The 26,433-nt window shown below is 44.0% G+C and overlaps 1 protein-coding gene across 15 annotated transcripts in view; it reads right to left on the bottom strand.

Moving 5' to 3' along the window:
* The window catches only part of ARVCF (ARVCF delta catenin family member), a 576,381-nt gene that overhangs the window by 34,317 nt on the left and 515,631 nt on the right, over positions 1-26,433 (bottom strand). For all 15 annotated transcript variants that reach the window (XM_061603426.1, XM_061603419.1, XM_061603418.1 and 12 more), the window contains 2 exons: positions 3,834-3,961; positions 3,056-3,206 (listed from right to left, as the gene is read on the bottom strand). In XM_061603426.1, the coding sequence (XP_061459410.1) occupies positions 3,056-3,206; positions 3,834-3,961 (279 nt within the window). The remainder of the gene's footprint in view (positions 1-3,055; positions 3,207-3,833; positions 3,962-26,433) is intronic.

The following is a 26,433-nucleotide window of genomic DNA, read 5'->3' as shown; positions in this document are numbered from 1 at the left end:
TATGTTCTTACGGATTAAGCTCCCCAAATACACATGCCTCTTTCGATATTAAAATTAGACTGTTGATCTGCAACTGGAGGAGACACGCTATTTATTTATTTTATTTATTATTACAAATACATCCCACCTTTCCTCCAAGGAGCTCCAGGTTGCATACATGGTTCTCCTCCCTTCTCTGTTGTGTCCTCACAACAACCCTATGAGGTAGACTGTGACTGGCTCAAGGCCACCCAGCATGCTTCATGGCTGAGTGGGCATTTGAACCCTGGGCTCCCAGATCCTAGTCTAACCACTACACCACCACTGGTTCTCCAGTTAAACAAACTAGATTAATTAAACAAAGAAAGAACATACATGTGAAATGCCAATGTCCTTTTCATTTGGCCCTAAGGCTGCTGCTTCTACTTTGAAAAAAAAAAAGTGGGCGGGAAGGATCAATAGGTCCCGATTCTGGTTAGAAAGTTTCTGAGCACCCCTTGCCCAAAGCAAGCATGTCCTGCAGGAGAAAAAGCACCAGTGTTTGCATCCTGTACTGCAAAGTTCATTGCTGTCATATATTACCCTCTGCAACCTTTGTCGCACAGGCACTGGGGAACCGTTGCTAAGGCCATACATTAATGCCAACTCCTGCAGCACAGTTTGCTCTCAAGGAATCCTCGGAAGAGTCTTACGGGGTCGGAAAGAGCACTGGCTTGCATTTTCTCAGCTCTCCCCTGGATGAAGCATGCACATCCTTCACATGAAGCAGCATCACCAATGCCTCCAAGAGGCCAAGGCTCAGGGACCGGGGTCTACATCCATTGCCCCATTGGGTCATTCAGCAGGATGAAGCTGGTCTTCAGTTTTAATACTTGGGGCCATTGAGGCAAAACTTATCTGTCGAGGGGAGGAGGGATACTAATGGATATATTGTATTCATCTAGCAATGAGGTTTTATTTTATTTATTACATTTATATCCCACCTTTCTTCCAAGGAGCTCAAGGTGGCATGCAAGGTTCTTTTCCTCTCCATTTCATTCTCACAACAACCCTGTGAAGTAGGTTAGGCTGAGAGACAGTGACTGACCCAAGGGTCAACCAGTGAGCTTCATGGCCGAGTAGGGATTCAAACCCTCGTCTCCCAGGTCCTAGTCCAACATTCTAACCACTACGCCACACTGGCTCTGGGTATGTGCAAAATAGAAATGGACTGCCTTCAAGTCAATTCTGACTTATGGTGACCCTATGAATAGGGTTTTCATGGTAAGCGGTATTCAGAGGGGGTTTACCATTGCCAAGGTCACCCAGTGAGCTTCATGGCATGGCTATGTGGGGATTTGAACCTTGGTCTACCAGGTCATAGTCCAACACTCTAACCACTACGCCACACTGGCTCTCAACATTCCCCCAAATAAAATGCACAGTGCAGGAGGGGTATCAAATCACCACCAAAGCAATTTTTTTCTGAACCCCCTCCCCAAACAATTTTGCCAAACAATTTTGCCAAACAATTTTGGCAAAAGCTACAGATTTCTCTGGGGTAAAGACCTTCCCCAGGTGCAGTTTTCATTGTGCAGTTTACACATATGTAGACCTACAGGGTAGTTTTTCTATGACATTGTCACAAAGTGTCACCAGTACAACATCCCCAAATTTTGGCCAGTTACCACTTACCATTCTCCTTCTGGAAACAACAAACATAAAATGTCCCAGAAATTTATTGGGGTGTATTTCTGCCCCAGCTAATGTTAGTAAATTGGGGTACAAAAACACCCCATTGTTTTTTCATCTAACAATGAGCATCATTGAGTCAAATGCACATAAACATTCTACATAAATAAATAAATCTCCTCTGAATAGGTGTTTTCTGGCTCTCGGTGTTGTCAAACACACTTCATCTGACACCACAGACACAAATGTTATCTGAGGTCAAGTTATCCGCCCATCATACATTGGAAAACTCACTGGAGTACAAATTCGCCCCAAAACCCATTACTGTGAGTTTTTTTCTTGACTTTGGATGCCTCTTCCGCCCAGCCCAGCCCGGCCCCAGAATGGAAAGGAACACCAGGTCCCCTCTGCTCTTCAGATTGAACTTGTGTTTTTCATTGAGGGTTCTACGAGCGTTGGCTTGCACGTGACCCTTGGGCCTGGCCCAGAAGCTCCAGCTGGTGCAAAATGCTGTGGCTAGACTGTTAATGGGGACAGTCTACTGCCAACACATAATTCCAGTGCTTAAAACCTTGCACTGGCTGCCCATATACTACCGGGGCCAAGTTCAAGGTTCTTGTATTAATTTGCAAGGCCTTTAATTACTCAGGTCCAGGATGCCTTTAGGACCACCTGATTCCTCATATCCCTGCCCGATCACTGAGAACTTGGGAGGAGTCGCAGTTAGTGAGCTGCCTTGGCTCGAATGCACAGCTCATATCCACCAGGCGCTGTGCGTTCAGTATGGTGGGCCTGATTCCATGGAACTCCTTCTGGGCTGAGGTGAGACAAGGCCTCCCTCCCTGTTGAACTTCGGGAGCTTGACAAACACCTTTCTATTTCAGCAGGCATTTTAAAGAAAGTTTTCTGATTTTATAATTCCATTTTCTCCACTGTAGGCTTTTTGTAATCTTTACGTACACCGCTTAGAAACTTTGGCGGTATAACAACAGATGAAATAAAATACAAATAAAGTGACTGGCAACAAGCTGGAGGCACAGTTGCTTGTAGGCAACATCATTGAGTGCTCCTCTACCTCCCCCACACCCTAAATTTAAGCATCGGATTTATCCAATCAGGGCTCTTGCACATTATGATGTCAATATGGGAAAAATGGCAAGGGGAGGACTGTCCTCTGTGCCTCACTTTAGGGATCGGAAGATAGGAAGCTGCCTTATACTGAGTTAGACCCTTGGTCCAATCAAGCGCAATATTGTCTACACGGACTGGCAGAGGCTCTCCAGGGTTCCAGACATCCCAGCCCTACCTGGAGATGCCGGGGATTGAACCTGGGACCTTCTGCATGCAAAGCAGACACTCTACCACTTGAGCTACGGCCTTGCTACAGGGACTGTTCGGAATGTACCTATGAGATCCTTATTGCGGCGATCCATGGAGAGATTCCTCAGGGCAATGGACACGGCTCTCACCACTTTGTCGGAATCGGATTGGAGGAGCTCCACAAGGACTGGCAGTCCCCTTTCCTTTCGCACTGTTGCCCGGATGTATGTGGACCACTGACCAGAAAGGAAGGAGCAGGGGAACAAGCAAGAAGGTTAGAGGGGCTTCAAGTCTAAGGCCCATGTCTCTATACACATCTTTTAATATAAACACAACAGATTTTGGGTGCTAAGAAGGCAGAAGCATGATTGGATCAGTCTACTGGGTGCAACTAATCCGGCATCCTATCTCCCAGAGTGGTCAGCAGAGATTCAGCAAACATCCTTGCTTTTGATCTTCAGGCATCTCTTGAAGACTTTATTTTCTGGCCCATACAGTTGTCTAAAATTTACTTGAGTAGCCAGGAATTTTAGTGATTGTTTTGAAAAGGAGTCTTATGTTGCTGTACACTGCCTGTATGTTTTGCAAGAGGGCAGTATAGCTAAATACTTTTGTAAACAAATAAATACAAATTCTGAACTGATGTATGAATGATGTTAAGAAAATAGAGAATGGACCAAATCATTGATTTCTCCTGAACCACTTTAGGCATAAATGACCCTCATAAAAGGACCCGGGGGTGGGATGGGAGGACAGATCTTCCTTCCCAATAAATTGTTGAAAGTTAAGTGGGCATACCCGCTCTTCTTGTCGGATATCAGCTAAATAACAGTGTGGGTAAAAGAAGGACACTCATCACTCACTGTCCAGTTTCCGGCGCTGAGGTTCTGCAAAGCCCCTGCTGCGGCTTCTAGGGTGTTGAAATTCTGGCTTTCGGTGAGAATCGAGAGATAAAGCCGCACCACTTCTGGCTGGTACAGCAGCTCAAAGCCTAAAAGCAAAGGGAAGGTACAAAAGATTTATAACAGCGGTTCCAGAAAGGGTAGTTTTAGTCTACACTCACACCACACGTTTACTCCACTGTTAATCCATTTTAAACAGTCCCAGCTTCCCGCAAAGATTTCTGGGAACTGTAGTTTGTCAAGGGTGCTGAGAGTTGTTAGGAGACCCCTGTTCCCCCTCACAGAGCTACAATTCCCAAAGTTCCCTGGGAAAGAGGGACTGACTGATAAACCACTCTGGGAATTGTTAGGAGACCCCTATTCCCCTTACCAAGATACAACCTTAACAAAAAACACTTCCTAGGATTTTTTTGGGGCGGGGGGGAAGCCAGGCCTGTTTAAAGTGGTATAATAGTAGAATAAATGTCTGGTGTGAATATGGCCTTATTACAGCGAACACAACAAAGAGTCTAGAGTCACATCTACGCCATACATTTAAAGCACATGGCCACGCATCTGTTAACCCCGGAACACCACCACGACATCAGGCGACCTTTTTTTTTTTTTTTTGCTCACAGGGATCTTTGGAAGCCTCTTTCAAAGCCCTATTTTGTGCAGAGCTCTGAAAGGAGCTTCCAGCGGCCCGACAATCAGCTGAAAGGTCTCTTTGAAAGGGACTTTGCAGGACCCACCAAACACCCTTCCGGCTCAGCCAAGTCTTTACCTGCTCTACACCTGAATTCATATTAGGGATAGAAAGACCTGTCTGTTTCGGCTCTCTCAGTTTCATATTTTTCCAATGTTAAATTCAGTCCTCTACATTTCTACAGTGATCTGCGAATTTTTTTTTTAAAATCCTCATGAAAATTCTCCACCATTTTAGTGTGAATAAACACATTGTTGCAGGCAGTTCTGACAAAGGTACACAGTTTTGCAAGCCATTTCTCATCATTTCGTGCCTTTTTGCATGTTATTTTCACTCAGGCATTCATTCTTATGCACACTTTCCCCTAATATGTGCATTTTTGTAAATGTTGTTTAGTTGGCGAACTGCATCCCAAAATTCGAATAAATGCAGATTTCGAAGGATGGCTGTGGTTCAGTTCTCATATTGTTTCGGAAAGTGCGGATTTGATAAACTCTACTTGAAATGCGAACTGAATCGAAATTCTCACCCATCCCTGCTTCATATTAGGGCAGATGGGCGTGGCTTGTCCGAAATGGTCTCACGGGACCAATCTGGAGGCCTGGTGGACCTGGTCAGGCCCCTGGGCTAGAGATTTCCCACCCTAGCTCTACAGGTTTATATTATCATCATCGTTATTATGATCATCATTTATAGAGCGCCTTTCATTTCAAGAAGAGATACCACGGTGATTCACATAAAAATAAACGCCAAATAACAATACAAAACAGTCATTTTAAAAATACCAACTACAATCAAACTTTAAAAGCAAGCTGACATATAAACATTCATAGAAATGAAAGAAGCTGTTTTAGAACAAATTCACATAAAATTCCGTGCCTGGGTAGGCTTGCCTAAACAAAGAAACAAACAAAAGCTTTTAGGCACATTTTGCTGTATCTCTGTAGTGCAACGGTTTAATAGCAATCTTTATTATGCCATCAGGGCCTTAGGGCGGTGCACATTATATATATATATCCCAACAACCCCAATGAGGTATTGAATGAAATAAAAACATAGCATTCAAAGAAGAACAGAGGTCCTTGGCCTGCAGGCTTGCAATTTAGATAAAGAGAGGCACTTGTAAGCAGTGGGAAGAGGAAGCCACTGAATTAAGAACCCTCAGGGCCAAACCAGACCAGGCACAGACAGCGTTCAGGCATTTGCTCTGTTCATAAGTAAAAGGGGGAGGGTTCCTTAAGGAGCGGTGTCATCATCAGGGTCGGACTTTGGGGCATCTGCCCAGGGTCCCATTCAGCAGAATGATTAGCAGGGCTCCCAAAAGAAGCAGCAGGTGAAATAAGTGAAGAAACACATGTTGCTTACAGGGGGCGCCAACCTTTCTAGGGCCTGTGGGCATATTTGCAAGCTGGAGAAACTGTTTGTGGCGCCCCACATAAACAACTCACAATCTGTTCTATTGGCTGCAAAAGAACGGCTCTTTCAAGCCTCATTTCAGAGTGAGGGCGAGGAGCAGTGCAGAGGATCCTGGGGGCTCCAGAAAAGGCCTCTGTGGGGACCCACAAGGGCCACATTGCCAGCTCCTGCATTAGCATTAAAACAGGGAGAAGGAGGGCCTGCAAAACCACTGTCGCCGTCAGCATGCCCCAGGATGCCAGCTGCTGGGAACTGCAAGTGGGAGCGCTGCTGCTGCACTCAGATCCTGCTTGCGCGTTTCTCATGCGCAAGTGGTTGGCCACTGTGAGAACAGGTTGTGGGGACTAGATGGGCCACTGGCCTGATCCAACAGGGCTCTTCTTACGATCTGAAGGGGTTAGACAAATTCATGACGGATGAAGTGAACAGCAGCTACTAGCCACAATGGCTATGTTCTGCCTCCGCTGTTGGAGACTGTAGGCCTCTGCATACCAGCTGATGGGAACTGCAAGTGGGGAGAGTGCCATTGTGCTTATGTCCTGCTTGCGGGCTTCCCACAGGCATCTGGCTGGCCACTGCGAGAACAGAATGCTGGCCTAGATGGGCCACTGGCTTTATCCAGCAGGGCTCTGCACCCCCAGTAACGGCCGGTGGCTCCATGTCAGTGGGGCAGTGGAATCCGCTCTGGGTTTTAGTCCAAACTTTCAAGCAGCCATCCAGGGTGCTTCAGCCCTAAAACCCAGAGTTGATGCCACTGCCCCACTGACATGGAGCCACCGGCCGTCACTGTGTGCCACTGAAAAGAAATGTGTGGGGAAGGAACACTACCAGCTCCCCCCAGGGCCTGTTCCAGCCCTAAGTCAGGAGCATAGGAAGCGGCATTATACAGAGTCAGTCCATGGGTTCATCTAGTTCAGTACTGTCTACACTGACTGGCAGTGGCTCTCCAGGGCTCCAGGCCGGAATCTTTCCCAGCCTTACCTGGAAATAAGAACATAAGAAGAGCCAGCTGGATCAGGCCAGTGGCCCATCTAGTCTAACATCCTGTTCCCACAGTGGCCAACCAGACACCCACAGGAGCCCACAAGCGGGACCTGAGCGCAAGAGCGCTCTCCCCTCCTGCAGCATTCCAGAGATGTCAGGTACTGAACATGGGACCTTCCTTGTACAAAGCAAATGCGCTACTTCTGAGCTACGTGCCCCATTGCAGGAGTCAAACTCTTGCCAAACAGGAACTTTCCCCCTGTGGCTGTATTACTGGACGCATCCGTTTCTATGTTCCATTTGGACGCACTGCAAGAGATCCGAACAAAAGATAGGCGTGCACGCACCACTTCTTAGGCGCCAGTGCCCTCCCTAATCCATCCAGCTGCCCCATTTCTGAAAGGTATTTTTGTTTAATTATTGCAATGTTCTTCCAGCTGTGTGCGGCGCCGTCAAACTCTTCCTTGAAGTATCTTCAGCGGCAGATCCCTGCAAGGCACAGCTGTTCCGACCCCCATTAACCACCTGCTTCTCTCCTAAATCCATTTTCTTAAATTCAAAATCATCTTAATTATTTTTTCCCACTGTCCTTGCTACTTCTTGCATAATATATAGCTAATTGTCTGCACCACTTTCTCTTTTTTTCCCCCCATTGCTTTTTTTCCCGGAGCACACCACATGATTGGAAAGAGACAAAAAGGTCAATCAATGCCGGTAATGAGCCGAAGATACAAAAACAAAAACAATACAATCAACAAAATGCTAATTGCTCTCTTGCGTGGTCTTTTAAAAGGTGGCGGCAATTAAAACCTAGACATGTCCAGAGTCAACTTAAACATCTGCGTAACTACTTGAACTTGGCAGTGGGCTGCAGGTTCAATCTGGGAGGGCCACAGAAAAAAGATCTCATGGCTGCAAGAACGTAAGAAGAGCCTTGCTGGAACTGGCCAATGGCCCATCTAGTCCAGCATCCTGTTCTCACAGTGGCTAACCAGATGCCTGTGGGAAGCCCGCATGCAGGACCTGAGGGCAACAGCACTCTCTCCACTTGTGATTCCCAGCAACTGGTATTCGGAAGCATGTTGCCTCTCACCATGCAGGCAGAGCATAGCCATTGTGGTGAGCAATCACCGATAGCCTTAAAATGTAAACGTACTGCCTTCAAGTTGATTCCGACTTATGGTGACCCTATGAATAGGGTTTTCACGAGGCTGAGAGGCAGTGACTGGCCCAAGAACACCCAGTGAGTTTCATGGCTATGTGGGGATTCGAACCCTGGTCTCCCAGGTCGTAGTCCAACACCTTAAGCACTACACCACACTGGCTCTTCTGATAGCCTTACCCTCCATGTATTTGTCTAAACCTCTTTTAAAGCCATTCAGCTTGGGGGCCATCACTGCCTCCTGTGGGAGTGAATCCCAACATTAAACTTTTCTTTTGTCTATCCTGAATCTCCCAGCATTCAGCTTTATTGGATGACCATGATATGGCTTAGCCACACGGGAGTGTTACTTCATACTAAAGATGCTGTTTTTATCTCTGTTTTCTATTTGCACTGTCTGTAGTGAATGCTCAATGCTAGCTGCAAATACAGACTTTTCAATTCACACTAGCAGTCCTACCTCTATAAAGGATCAATCATGTAGTTTCTTAATGACCATGCCCTCTAATTTTACATTTCCACTCCCTATGTTTGCTAGGGAACCATGAGCATGCTCAGTTTATTTTACCAGCTGCCATGGATTCCTTTAAAAAAAAAACAACCCAGAAGTGCTATTATCTGTATTTTCACTGCCTATGGTTGCTAGGATACAGCTGAAAGTGCAAACTTTTGTTTGAGCAGTGTTACGCTTTTGTGCACAAGTTAGGGGAAAAATAAAAATAATAAAAATAAAGGCACCATTGATCTGCCAAGAAGTGGGGCTGCTTGTTATGACCATGCCCTCCAGTTTTACATTTCCGCTCCCTCTGGTTGTTAGGGAATCGAGCACGCTCAGTTTATTCTACCAGGTGCAGTAGTTCCATTAAAAAAAACCTGGAAGTGCTATAACCTGTATTATCACTGCCTATGGTTGCTAGGATACCGCAGAAAGTACAAACTTTTGTTCAAGCAGTATTACACTTTAGCACACAAGTTAGGGGAAAAATAAAAATAAAGGCACCATTCATCTGCCACGAAGCAGGGCTGCTTGTTGCAGTAAACAGCTGTAGAACACTGTCAGTAATCTGTCCCCATGGCTGTTTGCAGCTACACAAAAAAGGCCAGCAGAACTGAGGAAAGTAGCTGGAAGTTGCTTGTAAACCCACAGAAAATGAAAGAAGGGAGGATATAGTGAGCTTGGAAAGGGGTGTATAAAAAAGTAACTATTGACACACCACGTAAAAACATTGAAGCAAACCATCTGCAACCACTAGTGGAGCAGAGTGGAGACATAAAGTTCTCCACTTTTACATTATCTGTGGATTGGGTTAATATGTATTTACAGGGAGAAAACTATGTGATGTCTGTTTGCCGGTAATGTCATGTGAACAATGTGAATTAAAAGATGCAAATAGCAGCAAACACAATCTGTGGAGGTAAGCCCAGGGAGAAAAACATTTCTCTACCCATTTTCACTTCTGCTACTACTGCAAAAGGAAACCTCCAGCTCAAATTGGGTCGAGTTTGAGGAGCCAAAGTGGGGTATGAAATAGTTTCAGCAAGCATTTTAAGGAACTTTTTTGGCCTTATGATTAAGATTAATTGACTTAATCCACTTAATTAAGTCAATTAATTGACTTAATTTATCCACTGTGTGTTTTTGGTGATCTTCAGTACACAGAAACTTCAAGGATCAAGCAGTGTATACCAGGCATACCCCGCTTAACGTCGCTTCACTTAACGTCGCCCCGCTATAACGTACATGCTCCACATGCCTGTATTTCTCCAGAAACGCAGTGCAGCAGCAGAGGCTTTAGCGCATGGGGGTAGAAATAGACGCGATCACGCCACCGCAAATCAGCTGGGAGGCAGGATCGCGATCAGCTGAGAGGCGCGGCAGTGCAGCAGCAGAGGCTTTAGCGCAGGGCTTTGAGGCTCCGCATGAAGGTAAAAAAAAGTTTTAAAAGGTAGTGCTCCACTTTAAGGACATTTTCGGTTTACGTACTCGCTCTGGTCCCATTGAGTACGTTAAAAGAACAGAAGCGCACTCTGCCCCCAAATTCACTCCCCCGTCTGAAAAATCACAAATCCTTCCAGTTTTGCTGTCCATAAATGGCAGAGGGTTTTTTTAAGGGGGGTGGTGGCTTGATTTGGGGGGGGGGAGTGTGTGATTTGCTGCCCATAAACAATGTTGCGATTTTTTTTATGGTGGGGTAGGGAGGTTTGGCTTAACACTCATTCTAAGTGCACATGATCAATCAAATTGCTTTGGGTTGTAATAAATATGAGAAATCTGCAATGATAGTTGAACTAAACAGGTTCCGGGGCCAATATGAGCGGAGATTCTTTGCAGCTGAGCTCTTGACCAGTTTGCCTTTTCGCTTTTCTTGATGGGGAGCCCTCCTAAACCTTAAAGAGACGAGAGATGTAGCGGGGGGGGGGGAGAGACAGAGAAAACAGACAGTACAGTAAAAAGCTTAAAAGTGGTTCCCCATGTTGCAAGTGATTTTGGTTGTTTTTCATAGTTTTTAATGCCGTACTTTAAAATTATTGTAACCCACCCTGGGTCCTCTGAGTGAAGGGCAGATTCATTATTATCATTATTAGGAGGAGGAGGAGGAGGAGGAGGAGGAGTAATGATGATGATGATAGAGCTCAAGGTGGGCCTAGAGTATGAAACAGCTAATAACACCTGCCCTGAGGTGCAGCAGCTGGATGATTACCCTTTATTACGACGACGCTGGTGCCAGATAATTTAAACTAGGACTGAGTAGACACCACAGATGACCACCAGATGGCAGTCAGGGAATCTGAAAGCAGCGGTGCCCGTTCTTCTGCAAGGTCATGGGGGGGGCGCGGAAGGAAGCATACTTTGTGAAGAAAAAGAAAAGCGTTCCCTAAGCAACTAGAAAAATGTGAGTCAAACAGCAAGACAATGATTCCGGTAGTGGAAACCAACATATATTTATTCTTTCTTAAATCCTGCTTTTTAAAACACACATACACACACACACACAAAACCACTCACACTATTAAAAATACCCCCATGCAACACACAATTAGAGATGTGCCAGAATTCCACCCAATTTGGATTGGTACAGAATTTTCCATTAATTCACTTATTCTCTATCATTGCAGATTGGATGTTTATGTAACGATTTCCCATGGCTATTTTCAAAAATGGATTTTTTTAAAAAAAAAATTGCCTCTAAAATATCATTATTAAGAACCATAATTTTATCAATATTTCCTTTCATTTATTGATATTTCATTTCAAACTAAAGATATTTCCTTAAAAATTATTGATATTTCCTGTAAAAATATCAATATTAGCATCTTAATATCAATATTAATGCCTTTTATGAGGGGAAAGCACAGATCGGTAAAAGCAGAGGCTAGCGGATAAAGAACGAACTTGAATCAATACCAGCCTGTTTGGCTGACGGAATGCTTTCGAACTGGCACGGGCCCTTTCTTACATACAATAAAATTCTCTCTCTCTCTCATACACACACACACACACACACACACACACACACACATGGAAACTAGGCAGATTTTGGACTCTTGTCGCATTTCAAACAAAGTACTACTAACTTAATTACAAATGGTTTAAAGTTCACAACTTTGCAAACTGAATAGAGTTGTAAACTAGAGTTCATGATTGTTTTCAAGCGGGAACTGGGCCCTTTCCAAACAAATGCTCACACACTCTCTCACACACAGAGAGACACACACACTCCTTGTCACAAAAATCTTATGGAGAGAATCGCCCTTGCAGAGCCCAGCCTGTAAGCACAAGACACCTTTTATACAAAACTGACCTTGCCCTGTCCGATTAGCATTCTGTACTTCAGCTTATCATATGCAAGCAGTCAGATTGTTGAGATAAAATGGAATTGGGGTCTTCAAAAAAAAAATCTAGGCGGGGATTTCTATTTTATTTTTAAATTTTAAGGCAGCACAACTGCAAACGGATCCAGTGGCCAAGTGCTTGGAATGACAGACTGAAAAAGGCACAGCTGAGCTAGAATACAGAATATCCTGCAGAAAAAAAGGGTGGGAGCAAAGATATCTTCCCAGGAACAGGCTGCTGCTGAAAGATGCAGAGGCGAATCAAAGGAAGGCCTTCATAAGTGCCCAGAGATGCAGCCGGACTCAAGGACATCATGATGTCAGCAGCTAGAACACAGTGACAGGGGAAATGGCCTTATACTGAGTCAGACCACTGGTCCATCTAGCTCAGGATTTATGCACTGGAGGTGGAGAACCTTTGGCCCACCAGGGGGTCCAAGTTGACCTGCAAGGCTATTTTTGCCAATCCATGTCCACCTGTCCATCAGCTGATGTCACTGGGTGATGTCAGCTGATGGGCAAAGAGGGTGGGTGGGGTTCAATTCTGCTGGGTGCTGCTTTGCCAGCTTGTTCCCTGTGGGGAAGGTGCTGGTGAAACTGCAGCTGGCAGGATTAAACCCTCTGCTCATCAGCTGGTGAGTGGAGGGTTCAATCCTGCTGGGTGCTGCTCTGCCTGCGGAGAACACAATTGGTGAAGCAGATCCCTTCCCTAGAAGGCAAACTTGGACAGTTGAGCGGGACTGCCTGCCTACCAGTCACCTGGCATCATCATGACATCAGATGATTGACAGGTAGGTGGCCCTCACCCACAGGGTGGAGGGAGATCAAGATCGCCTCGCCCCAGGCCAAAAAGTTTCCCCTCCCCTAGTCTACGCTGACTGGTAGCACCTCTGTGGGGGTTCAATCCGGGGTCTTTCCTAACCCTACCTGGAGATGCTTCTGCATGCAAACACTGAGCAATGGCCTTTCCCCAAGGAAGGAAGCTTTGGCTCTGCAGGCAGCTTTCCCATCGCGGTGAGCCACCAGAGATCCAACTGGGAGCATCTCCCCACTGCCTCCTCCCTCAAAGTTCTTCTTATGTGGTTCTGCAAACCTCACACCTTTCCCCAAGTCTGCTGATGCCTCCCTTTTGAGCACGAGTGGTCCTGCTTTGGCTGCATGAAGCTCGGCACTGAATGTCGGAAGTGGAAGGAATGATTTGTAAGCAGAGCAGGCGAAATTTAGCAAGCTTAGATCCGCGCCAAAAAAGCCCGCCCCAGCCACTACACGGCAACTCGCATGGAAATAGCTTTCTTCCTCTTATTGGCCCCCAAGGGTCATGTCTAAGTGAACCTAGGACTCTTTCAAGTACTGCAGCCGGCATGTTAATGGGCTCTTTTCATGCCAGGGCTCCCAGCTCCAAAAACATTTTACTTATTCAGTCACTTGCAGAGATAAATTATTTCACTTCAAAGGTAGACGACGGAGGCGGCGAGTGGGCAGAGGGAAAAGGGGAAATGCCACCCACAAAATATTCTTTTTTAAAAAAACCCAAACACAAAGACGACGATAAGTCTCTAAAAAAAGTACATCAGAGGGTCAAAGTTCTTAAGCCAACAAAATAACAACTAAATTGTAGGGCATCTAGATTTAGGATTATAGGACTGCCAGGTAGGATGCTGGAGGAATTCAATCTTTACAGAATTCTCAACATGCACTGACTTAATCTGTACTTGCCTTTGGCGCCAAATGCAAGCCTCGCTTTGGGCAAGGATTGGTTCTGCTCCGGTTGGGAAATCCTGAGTGGAATCAATCCTAGCAATGTGGGGCAGGTGAGTGTTGCTGGGAGAGAGAGAAAAAACCAGCTTTGCAGGACAAATTAGGATGCGCTGGAGGGCCAAGTTTGTTCTGTGGGCCAGATGTCCCACATCCCTGGTCTACACACTTCTAAGCCTCTCTTTTCATCCATAAGGACTAGAGACTAAAGCTGAGCCAAATTTTTGAGAGTCAGCATTTTTAGTGCACAAAGGTGCCCTCTCCCTGCAGTGTTCACTGAAAGACCTCCCTGCTATTTGCATTGTTTCAGTCTGTTATGCTGTTTGTATGTTCTAGCCAATCAGAGAACACGTGGCCAGCATGATGCTATCACAACACCACATAGCCAATTTTGTCAGGCTATGTGATGACATGCTAGGCCCTTGGCTTAGCTCAGAGATTGGCTGCAGCTGGGATGAGTGCCAGAAGATGTGGTCAAAGACAGGCTGGAGGACTAAATGGGCCCCAAATAGATGTGAGGTCAAAGGCAGGCAGGGTGTCACACTCTGAGGCAGCAGTTAGGAAAAGGAATCAGCTAAGTGGTACCGTCCCACATTCAAAACAACTGCTCAGTCAGTGCTGATCCATGACAGGGACTTTTCAGTGGTGGCAATGCCCTCCCCAGTGATGGTTCTGTTCATTCTTATTGACTTTCAGGAAGAATTTGAAATCACTCCTGTTTACCCAGGCGCTTGACGGCTGAAGCAGACAGTTTCTGGCAATCCGAAGATCACTGTTTTTAACTGTGTTTTGGAATGTTTTAAACTGTTTTTAGCATGTTTTTCTTTCCTTGTTAAATTGTTTTGTTTGCTTCCAAGGGCTCCTTCAGGAAGAAGGGCAGGATATACATTCAATAAATAATAAATAATAATTTGTTCTGAGACTGATGATCTGGCTGGGCTTCAAGGGCTTCACAAGGACTGGTGTGCTGACTGGCTTGGAGAGTCAGCTGACAGTATTCAAGCTGGGAGGTCTCTTGACTATTTTCAGGATAAAATTCCTACCTAACGGGTACCCTTTCCCCTAAGTCCTAGCCTGCCAGGCTTCTTGATAGGGTGACAACTTACTCCTCACCTAAAAAGTGAAAGGTGTGATCAAAAACAGAGCATAAACTTGCATAAAATTTGCATATGCAAATTTATAAATAATGATTATAATTTCAACAGAAAAATGATACATCTGCTAGTAGCAAAGACTGTGACCAGGCAACCTGTGCAGCCTGCTTTGGCTCCTGCTCTTATGGATCTTAAATCTCTAAACTGGACTTTGATCAGATTGCCCTTCAAACAGATGACTATCCTCTGAACAGCTCTTCAAGAAGCCATCACTGCCAATATTAAAAAAAGCTGATTGTTTCCCGTGAAGTATGACATATAGCCTCTCTACTTCCTGAGGACCACACAGGGGGTAAGGTGCTAAAGACCAACTCCTAACAAGACATCACAAAGCCAAGTCAGAGCGAGGGCAACAACATTTCTAACCCTCTCTCTGAACAGGTGAATGTTTTCATCTCAGTTCACACATACCTCAGGGGGAAGCAGAAAGTGAATTTCACAGAAGGCAAATTGTTTTGCAGAATGCATCCCCTCAATTTCAGCTCATGCGTTCTCAAAGCTTTCTTTAAAAGAAAAAGAAAGGAAAGAAAATGGAAACAGAATTTCCCAAGATGCCAGGAACTGACAGAAAATTTTATGGGTTTTTTTTTTTTTTGGCACTGAATCGTAGGATACATATGGCTCTGCTCGTAGAGGGAAAGGAATATAGGAATAGGCTGACTGACTTGCTACACGCAGCTTAGAACACTATCCACTGTTGCCACTCAACAGTGCTAATTAGCTAGCATCCTCCCTTCCACCCCAAACTCAAGGCTGCCTTTTTTGGCTCTTTTCATAAGCTGTCATGTGCACTGAACGGAACCCCAAGGGCTTCTAAATCCCTCTTGGCCGCATCCGCGACAAAGTTGCCAGGTGGTCTATTCCAAAATAACAGGAATAAAAAATTAAATCAATTTTTTTTAAAAAAAAAACCCTCCTGATCCTCCCTAATCTGTTGTCAGGTCTGCACCGGAGAAGGGAGAATTACAAGCCACTTGTCAGGCTCTCCGAGTGCAACAGGTATCACCAGGTCTTCCCATTATTAAAGGATGCAGATCAAAGAGAAAGGCCTGTATGACTGAAGAAAAGAGGAGGGCTTATGAAGGGAAGGAGACTTTGCAGAGATAAGTCCTCTCATCTTCAAGTGAATTATAAAAGCTCTTGTTTCATGTGGTCACAATCCATCCTTCCCTGGCAAGCAAGAGATGTGCTTATTGCCATCAGGAGGATATATCCTTAACCATATCACCAATGCTTATCACCATATGATATCACCATATCACAAGGGGTATAAGAAAGGTGTCAGTGTATCATCTGTAATTCCAAGAAATAACAACAACAATAATAATAGAATCATAGAATAGTAGTGTTGGTAGGGGCCTATAAGGCCATCAAGTCCAACCCCCTGCTCAATGCAGGAATCCAAATCAAAGCATTTGATGATGATGATGGCATTTATATTGTGTTGGAACACATTTATATGGTGATGGAATCGCTTTTTAATATGTTTTTAAACCTTTTCTTTTTTAAAAAAAAATATGTTTGTAAAGCTTTTAAAAATGTTTTTAAAGATGTTTTGCTTTAACATATTTTAAAGTATGTTTTTATGATGCTTTAAAGTGTTTTTAGTGCTTTTGTTTGCCACCCTGGGCTCCTACTGGGAGGAACGGCAGGATATCAATCAATCAATCAATCAAACAAGGAAGGAAGAGCCACAGCTCAGTTATAGAGCACCTGCTTTGCATGCAGAAGGTCCCAGGATCAATCCCCGGCATCTCCAGGTAGGGCTGGGAGAGACTCCCTGCCTGAAATCCGCTGCTAGCCAGTGCCAATACTCCTGAGCGAGATGGACCAATGGTCTGACTCAGGTGAAGGCAGTCTCCTACGTTCCATGCTTTCGAGAGTTCAAAGTGCTTCACATTAAAGCTCCGCCAAACATGGGGTTGATGTCAACTAAGTCTTACCCAGAGCAGGCCCCCCTGAAACGAATGAACCGAACTTAATCATATCTACAAATGCCAATGGATCTACTCTGAGTAGGACTAGTATGGAATACCACCCAGTCTGTGCAGGGTGGTGGGAGGGGAGGGAGCATAGGATTGCAATCTTAGGCTGCAGTCATCACCCTGTCAGCATCTCTTATGGGAGAACAGCCTCAGGAGGGAGTGCGGCTTTAGAATTACAGAATCATAGAATAGTAGAATTGGAAGGGCCCTATAAGGCCATCAAGTCCAACCCCCTGCTCAATGCAGGAATCCAAATCAAAGCATTCCCGACAGATGGCTGTCCAGCTGCCTCTTGAAGGCCTCCAGTGTCAGTTTTAAGAACCTCAGAAGAGCCCTACTGCTGGTTCGGGCCAATGGCCCATCTAGTCCAGCATCCTGTATGCTCAGCGGTCAACCAGATGCCTCTGGGAAACCCGCAAGCAGGACCTTTGACATTTCTTGGTTATTAAATCAACACAGACTATTGCAGAACAAAGGAATATAGCAGAGAGCAGAAAGCGCACAGTCTTTCAGCAAGTTGTAATAATCAGTGGTGGGCGGCCAGTGCCCATTGGAAGTTGTAGGGCGTAATAAAGAGAGGCCAACAGTGGGCAGAGCCACAGCCAATCACAGGCAGAGCCAAGTGGTTTTGTCCCACTCTTCTTGCTGCTGAGTTCTAAAAGAGCCACACTGAAACTGAAGAGGAAGATGTTGGCAGGCAGCACCAGTGCCAGCCCCTGGACTAGCTGTAAATAAGGCAGCAGGCAAGTGGAAGCTGGCTGATGGCAGACTGAAGTGGGCTGGACAGTGCCTCATTTGCCTGAACGGACTAGCCCTCAATGGTACCAATGGGTGGATCGTGGTGGCTAGTAATCCTTCATATGGAGAATAAAGGTGCTGCAAGTCTCTTTGGAAAGCATAATGAAATCCAGGGATTTTTGGTCAGCGGATAAGTGGAAAGGGGTCCACAACCAGGCACCAGAACCATGACTGACTTCCTGAAAACTTGTAAATGTCTGAGTCCACTTCTTCCTGAGCCTGTTAAAACTTTAATTTACCAGCCGCCACCCAGAGGACAACACTCCCCTCCAGGATCAGGTGGGATTTAATTAAGCGTGGCTGATTAGGTGGCGTGTTTTTAACATAGCCGTTTGCTTTCAAAATCCCAGCCCAGGATTTTTTTTTAAAAAGCATGCAGGCCTCATGCTCTTCCTCGGAACCAATCTTTGCTTGGAGCATCTGCTCACTGCTTTCCCCCAACCCCTGGGGCTCTGCAGCTGCTCATGCCATATCCACAGGGTGATAATACAAAGCGCGGCACACCTAAAAGACGGCAAGGGGAAAAGATCAGTAGCCGGGGAGTGCAAAAGGGCTGCATTCCTCAAGCGACACAGGAAACCATCTCAAGCATGCACGCCTCCATCCCCTGGTCCGTGCCATATTCCTTTTGCATTGCATCATCTCAGAAAAGATTGCAAGGGAAAAGGCCTTTCCCCTTTCATCCTCCTTTGAAAGCTCTCAGCAGGTCATCGTCATAATTAGATGCCCAATTGGCTCCTCTGAAGCTTCAGGGCAAGGGCCCCAACTCAGTGGCAGAGCAACTGACTTGCATGCAGAAGGTCCCAAGTTCAATCCCCGGCATATCTAGATAAGATGGGAGAGACTCCCTACATGAAATCCTGCAGAGAGTCACTGCCAGTCAGTGTCGACACTACAGAGCAAGTTGGACCAAGGGCCTGGCTCAGAAGAAGGCAAGTTCCTACGTTTGTGATTTCCAGGCACTTGCGGAGGTCTCAGATTGGAATTTGCTGTTGGAAGGGTGGGGTGCAACTGGGCTAGCCCTGAAGGCTGTTGAGTCTGCATGGGAAAAACAAACAGAGGGAGGAACCTCCATGCTTCCTAGACTGCCCTTTTCTTTCTAATCTGTGTTGATCTACCTTCCAGTGCTAGACTGATACTCTTAGGGTTGCTGCCCTCATATAAATAATAAATAATAATAATATAATTTCTGTGTCGCCTATCTGGCCAATGGCCACTCTAGGCGACATACATCTTTGTTTCAATAAAATACATCATAATAAAACAATACAACGATAAAACTATAAACAATGACAGTTCATATATATATGAACGTAATTGTGATTAACAAAACAGAGGTTTTTATTGTATTAACAAAATGTTTCAGCTTCCACCTTCATCAGCTGCTAAAATACAAATGCTGTTACCAAGGTGGCAGTTATAGAGCTTTGAGGATGGAATGCTCAGAGGGGCTTCACTTGCAGGAGCTAAGTAGTGGTGGTACTGTCCTCCAGGTTCAGGCCATGTGGTGATTAACAGAATCCTTATAGGGATCCAGAGCAAGCTTGAGTGGAGTTCTGTTTGTTGCTTTCAAAACTGTGTGACAGACAGACAGACAGACAGACAGACAGACAGACAGACAGATAGATAGATAGATAGATAGATAGATAGATAGATAGATAGATAGATAGATAGATAGATAGATAGATAGATAGATAGATAGATAGATCCATTGCGCCCTTCCTCCCAGCAGGAGCCCAGGATGGCAAACAAAAGCACTAAAAACACTTTAAAACATCATAAATATAGGACTTCCGGGAAGGGTGACTTAGCCTGTGCCTGCTTTTGAGACGGGCTCCTGCCTCAAAAGAAGCTTATTCAGATATATCAGTCAGTTTTTTCTTTTTTTTTTGACTGATTAAACTTCTCCCGGGTAGGGAGAAACGAAGAGATTAACCTCAAAGCCTATTTTTGTTGGGACGACCAGATCTCATTAATTTATGGGACGAGGTCCAGCCGACGAAGGTGGGACGGATTTTCAACAGCAAGCTCTATCTGTTAAAGCGAACGTTCATCTTATCTTCTAAGAGAGAACGCACTAACAGGCAAGCACCCTTCTTTCTATATTTTTCTTTTACTTGACTTAAATTGTTGCTGTTTAAAAGAGATTTGCCAGATTGATCAGTTTTTGACATCTCACTGGGGAGCCATAACTTCTCTCTGCTACGCACTAATTAATAGCTTATCTCTGTTTTTGTTGCAAAAAGCTGTCCTGGATTTGCATTCTAAAGATATACACAGAAGAGGGATTTCTATTCCAGATTTTTATTTTGAAAAATATTATACTGTTTTGAGACTACTCTCTTTTTGGTCTATTTTATTTTGACGAATCTGTTTCTTGACGATTGCCATTAATTGTTTCGATCCTGGGAACTGCATTTTGTTTACTTAACTATTGGAGAGATAAGGCTGTCTGCTCTGTTTATACTGTGATGTCACCAAGTTTGGAGTATTAACCCAATTGTTGCTGAAATAAGAAGTGGTTTTCCTATATTTTTCTTTTAAAATGGCAATTAAGAAAGTGGCTGAAAATCTGGAAATAACTATGTTTCAGAAAATAATGGATGAGATTGAGATAATGAAAATTGAATTGAGTAAAATGAAGCAGGAGATTAAAGATATAAGGGTCCCTGTGAGAGAGGTGACCCTGGAAGGGGTCCCTGTGAGAGAGGAGACCCCGGAGATTGGAACAGGGGTCCCTGTGAGAGAGGAGACCCTGGAGACTGGAATAGGGGTCCCTGTGAGAGAGGAGATCCCGGAGATTGGAACCAACGTGGAACAGGAACAAGATTTGGAGTCTATGGACTTTAGAAATAAAATCTATTGTTTGGAACTCAATGTTATCTCTGAAGAAATGAATGAAGATTCTAGAGATAAAGTTATCAATGGCATGGATAATCTTCTGGACTGGAATGATGTGATGGAGCCCAATATAGAGAAAATCTATGGAATTAACTGCAGCCATGTGACAATGGAAAAACTTTTAAGAGATGACCCAGTGTATTTTGAAAAAAAGAACAGAGATATGATTTTACAGCAGTATTTCAGCAACCTATTCAGAATGGATGGCAAGAAAATATTTGGGATAGAGGTAATTCCCATCAGACTCTTACTATATGACTATGGCTTTGACAGCAAGATTATTATGGAATACTGATAATGGAAGATTGGATATTGAAATTACTGGACTTAACAAGACTACTGAAGATGGAAGATGAAAATGGAACTAATAGAGATAATAGAACAATGGCTACTGAAATTATTGAACCTAACAGATTCTGATGTGATGGATTAATTGAAATGTTTATTTTGACTATGGTTATGACAATAAGATTATCATAATTAGTAATGAGATGGATTAATCGATATGCTTATCTGGAAAAAAAAATTGATAGATATATTTCTTAAAGAATTGAAACCTCTCTTTGACTTTTTGTGGAAAGAATAAAGTAATGTTTATGAGATTTGATGATTAAGTAAGATAACTACTGGAGGAAAGTGATTTTATAATATGACTTAAGAGACAGGATTGTTATATATTATAGACTTATAACTGATTTGATCTTTGACAAATGGGAAGTCAATATTTTACTCTTTATTTTTTATTTTTGTTTTTTCTTTTCTTTTTTTCTTTTTGTTTAACTATTTTTGATTTTGTTTTTTGTCTTTGAATGTTTTATGATTTTGTCTTGTATGTTTTATGAAAATCTGAATAAAAATTATTGAAAAAAAAAAAAAAAAAAAACATCATAAATATACATTAAAACAAAACATCTTTAAAAACATTTTTTAAAAAGCTTCCAAGACATCTTTTTTTAAAAAAGGTTAAAAACATACTGGGGTTTTTTTTTTTTAAAGGTTTAAAAACATTAAAAAGCAATTCCAACACAGACGCAGACTGGGATAAGGTCTCAACTTAAAAGGCTTGTTGAAAGAGGAAGGTCTTCAGTAGGCACCAGAAAGATAACAGAGATGGGGCCTGTCTAATATTTAAGGGTTCACCTTGCATTTAAAGGTGAACCTACCCACCTTGCACTTCTGAAATGACATACAAACCAAAGCACAACAATCCTTTGAAATTTGCACTTCTGAGAATTTTGCAGTACAGTTTTCCAACCAAGTAATGTGTAAAAAAATGAATATACAAGGGCAGTGTTCTTCAGCCTTGGGTCCTTAGTTGTTCTTGGACTACAACTCCCATAATCCTCGATCCCTGATTAAGCTGGCTAGGGATGATGAGAGTTAAGAGTCCAGCAACATCTGGGGATCCAGAGTTGAAGAACGCTGTACTAGGGTACAACGTGCGCAATGTGCATACATTAGTCAAAATAGCAGACAAAAATGCATTGCCTTTGGGAAAATTGCTTTGCAAAAATGTGTGCATTAAACAATACAACATATAAACATGTGTAGGTTAGGAGACATTAACATGAAAATGCTAATCTGGACAGGGAAAACCTGCCTACAGTAATCTATGCTCTGGTAACCTCAAGGTATGGTTACTGCAATGCACTTTATGTGGGGCTGCCTTTGAAAATGGTTCGGAAGCTTCAATTAGTGCAGAATGCGGCTGCCTGATTGTTGACGGGTTCAAGGCAAACAAAGCACGTAACACCTATCCTGAAACTACCCAGACCCTTAGATCTTCCTCTGAGGCCCTTCTCTAGGTCCTCCCTCTGAGGGAGGCTCGGAGGGTGATGACAAGAGAGAGGGTCTTTTCAGTTGTGGCCCCCCATCTGTGCAATATGCTCCCCAGTGAGGTCCACTGGGCACCTTCATTGTCATCTTTTCGGTGCCAGGTAAAGACGGACCTTTTCTCCCAGGCATTTGATAAGATTGAGATGATATTTTGCTTTTAATATGCTGCCAAACCTTCCTGTGGCTGCGTGGGAGGTGCTATTGCTATTGTTTTGTTGTTCATTGTTATGTTTTTATAGTGCATTTTATTTATTTTTCTTTTAACATGGGGTAAAGCTCTTGGGGACCTTCGGGTATCAAGCAACTAATAGATCTAATAAATAATAATAATAATAATAACAACAACAATAATAAGGCTGTGTTTTGGTTCTCATACTGAATTTGATAAATTCAGCTTTAAACGCAAACTGAATCTAATTTCTCCCTCCATCCCTATCCTACACCTATACCAGAGGATCTTCAATGCCTCCATCTAGCGAGCCCTATGGAAGAGAGTTTGGTGCCTCCTCCAGACTTTTAAAATGGCTTCAGTGGCAGGAAATCTTCAGCAATCTGGCACAGGATCTAAGTGAACAACCCTGGGTCAAGTTTTTTTCTGTCTCAGTTCCCAAAGGTCTTTCATTCTCCAAACTTGGCAAGTTTTCTATGTCAGCAAAAAAAAGGTGCTCCAGTGATTTTGACTGACAACTAAGATGCACCTAATTTGTGTATGTATGTGTATCCTCCGTGGCGCAGAGTGGTAAGCGGCGGTAATGCAGCCGAAAGCTCTGCTCACAGCAGGAGTTCGATTCCAATGAAAGAGGGACATCGAATCTCTGGTAAAAGGGGTCGAGATCCACTCAGCCTTCCATCCATCCGTGGTCAGTAAAATGAGTACCCGGCATACGCTGGGGGGTAAAGAAAGGTCGGGGACGGAACTGGCAATCCCACCCATATATACGGTCTGCCTAGTAAACGTCGCAAGACGTCACCCCAAGAGTCGGAAACGACTCGCACTACAAGTGTGGGGACACCTTTACCTTTTTTTAATGTGTGTAATTGCCTTTGCTGTGTCAATTTCACCTTGGCACAAAGCTCTGTGCCAACAGACCACTGCTTGTGACCACCCACTTCCTTTTGTGTGAGTGAGCATGTGCGTGCATGCAAGCAGGGGCGGGTGGGTTTAACGCACATTTTACAACTGCACGAATTCCCCACCAGACACCACACGCACACACAAACCACAAAGGCAGAACTAACACAATGCATGCTTTGCCCTTTCCTTACTCCCAGACTCAGCAGCAGGTACTTTATAGGAGTCTGTAGTTCTTATCTACCATACAGCAACAATTCATTTGAGAATCTACCTTAGTACCATAACTACCTAAGCACAAAACTGAGCGTACTTTAGGAGCATTTACAAAGAAATGATGACACATTATCTGCCCGAAGATGAAGGTGCAAAAGAGGCAGTTCCAGCCAAAAAGAAAGAGGAGCTTTAATATGGCTTGGACACTTTGTTTGAGGTGTTCAAACTAAATGCATTCTGCCCTTCTATAATTTGTATACATGCTGTTCCTGACATTGTCTGAGATTTAAGTGCCCAAAAAGCACATATGCCAAACGTGCCTAAATTCCACCCCGTTTTTCAAACGGCACGTTGTCAACCACACACTAAACAAACAAACAAACCAGCCAACCTTGCATGCATGTTCAAATGTGTGCTAGGTTGAAGGGTCTTCCGTAGAGGATTTATTTTGCTCTTGTTGCTGTTGCTGCCACCAGTGATGCTGTTGAAATGAAATGGCAGAGAAATCGCATGGCAGGAATCTGCAGCAACCCAACAGTTCTGGATGGATGGGCAGAGCCATTTGCCGCCCTGGCTGAAACCTCAAGACTGAGCCAGCCGCAGCCAAGTGGAAAAAGCACACCCCGCTCCAATTTCTGTTTTTCATCCCTGGCAGATTTGTTGGGACATGCTCATTCTACAAACACATTCCGCAACTGCATTTCTGAAATGAACTGGGGTCAATAAGCCAATTCCTTCCTTTCTTTTTTTCAGAGCCAGTAACACAATGGCTTGCAAAGTATAAATTCTAAATATAAACGAGGCATGCAAGTACACACACACACTTTCCGAAACACTCTCTCACCTGAGTGGGGGAGGATATTTTTTATGATCAGACAGGCGCCATCTCTTTTCAGTGCCTACTGAAGACCTTCCTCTTTCAACAAGCCTTTTAATTGGAGACCTTCTCCCAGTCTGCAGAGGTGTTGGAATTGTTTTTTAAGATTTTTTTTTTATCCCTCTTCCCAGGGAACTCTGGGAATTGTAGCTCTGTGAGGGAAATAGGGCATCTCCTAAGAACTCTCATTACCCTTAACAAACTACAGTGCCCAAGATTCTTTGTGGGAAGCCATGCCTGTTTATAATACTGCTTCAAATGCATAGTGCAGATTCTGGGGACTTGGTGATTGAGCAGAAGAAAACAAGCCCTCAATTTGTAATCTTATATCTACCTTTATAAAAATAATAATAAAATGTTTGGCTTGGGATCAAAAGTCCAGCCATCTTAAATAAAACAAGATCAACGCTGGGCCAATCTTTCGGGTATCCTGGTCCCAAGCTGTATAGGGCTTTAGAAACCAAAACCAGCACCTTGAACATTAACACCCCTACATTCAGAGCAAGCAAGAGGGGGAAGAATAACAGAAAAAATCAGAGCTGGCAAAATTGCCAGCTGTCATTTCCAAGTGGATTTATTTGATGGTCCCTTCTTATCGAAAAAAGGGGAATCACATGGTCTCCGCCCTTCTCAAGCAACAATGCACACTGTTAGCGCAAAAACATTTCAACGTCCGAGTACTAGCTCTAAACGGAAGATAATAGTTGTGGACACATTGTACTTTGAAAATCACCCAAGAGACACCGCTGGAAAAGATGACAAATAGCTATGATGATGTCATCAAAATGGCTGCTATGCTGTAAGAACATAAGAACATAAGAAGAGCCTGCTGGATCAGGCCAGTGGCCCATCTAGTCCAGCATCCTGTTCTCACAGTGGCCTACCAGGTGCCTGGGGGAAGCCCGCAAGCAGGACCCGAGTGCAGGAACACTCTCCCCTCCTGAGGCTTCCGGCAACTGGTTTTCAGAAGCATGCTGCCTCTGACTAGGGTGGCACAGCACAGCCATCACGGCTAGTAGCCATTGATAGCCCTGTCCTCCATGAATTTGTCTAATCTTCTTTTAAAGCCATCCAAGGTGGTGGCCATTACTGCATCTTGTGGGAGCAGATTCCATAGTTTAACTATGCGCTGAGTAAAGAAGTACTTCCTTTTGTCTGTCCTGAATCTTCCAACATTCAGCTTCTTTGAATGTCCATGAGTTCTAGTATTATGAGAGAGGGAGAAAAACTTTTCTCTATCCACTTTCTCAATGCCATGCATAATTTTATACACTTCTATCACGTCTCCTCTGACCCGCCTTTTCTCTAAACTAAAAAGCCCCAAATGCTGCAACCTTTCCTCATAAGGGAGATCCCCTTGATCATTCTGGTTGCCCTCTTCTGAACCTTTTCCAACTCTAGAATATCCTTTTTGAGATGAGGCGACCAGAACTGTACACAGTATTCCAAATGCGGCCGCACCATAGATTTATACAACGGCATTATGATATCGGCTGTTTTATTTTCAATACCTTTCCTAATTATCCCTAGCATGGAATTGGCCTTTTTCATGCCTTATCTGTCAATATCTCAAGAACTACTCCATCCATTTTAATGTTGAATATAATTTGTGCACAGGTAGATACTGAAGACGCTTCCCAGTTCCGTTGTCGTAGGTCTGTAATGCGTGAGAATGCAGGCATTGCTATCACAATTACGTCGGCATCCACTCTTTTGATCATAACTTTGTTGTGGCCGCTCTTGGCTACATCCCATAACAGAAGCCACGCACCTGCATCCTCAGGCAATGCAGGCGGTATGGAGGCTACACTGTCTTCATCACCTGAAGTTCATGTGTCCTGGTAGCTGGAAGTGAAATGTTTTTTTTACACTATTTGCTGCTAAAA

The sequence above is a fragment of the Rhineura floridana genome, chromosome 19, assembly GCF_030035675.1.
Source record: "Rhineura floridana isolate rRhiFlo1 chromosome 19, rRhiFlo1.hap2, whole genome shotgun sequence".
NCBI lineage: Eukaryota > Metazoa > Chordata > Lepidosauria > Squamata > Rhineuridae > Rhineura > Rhineura floridana.
This window is presented reverse-complemented; position numbering and strand designations above follow the sequence as displayed.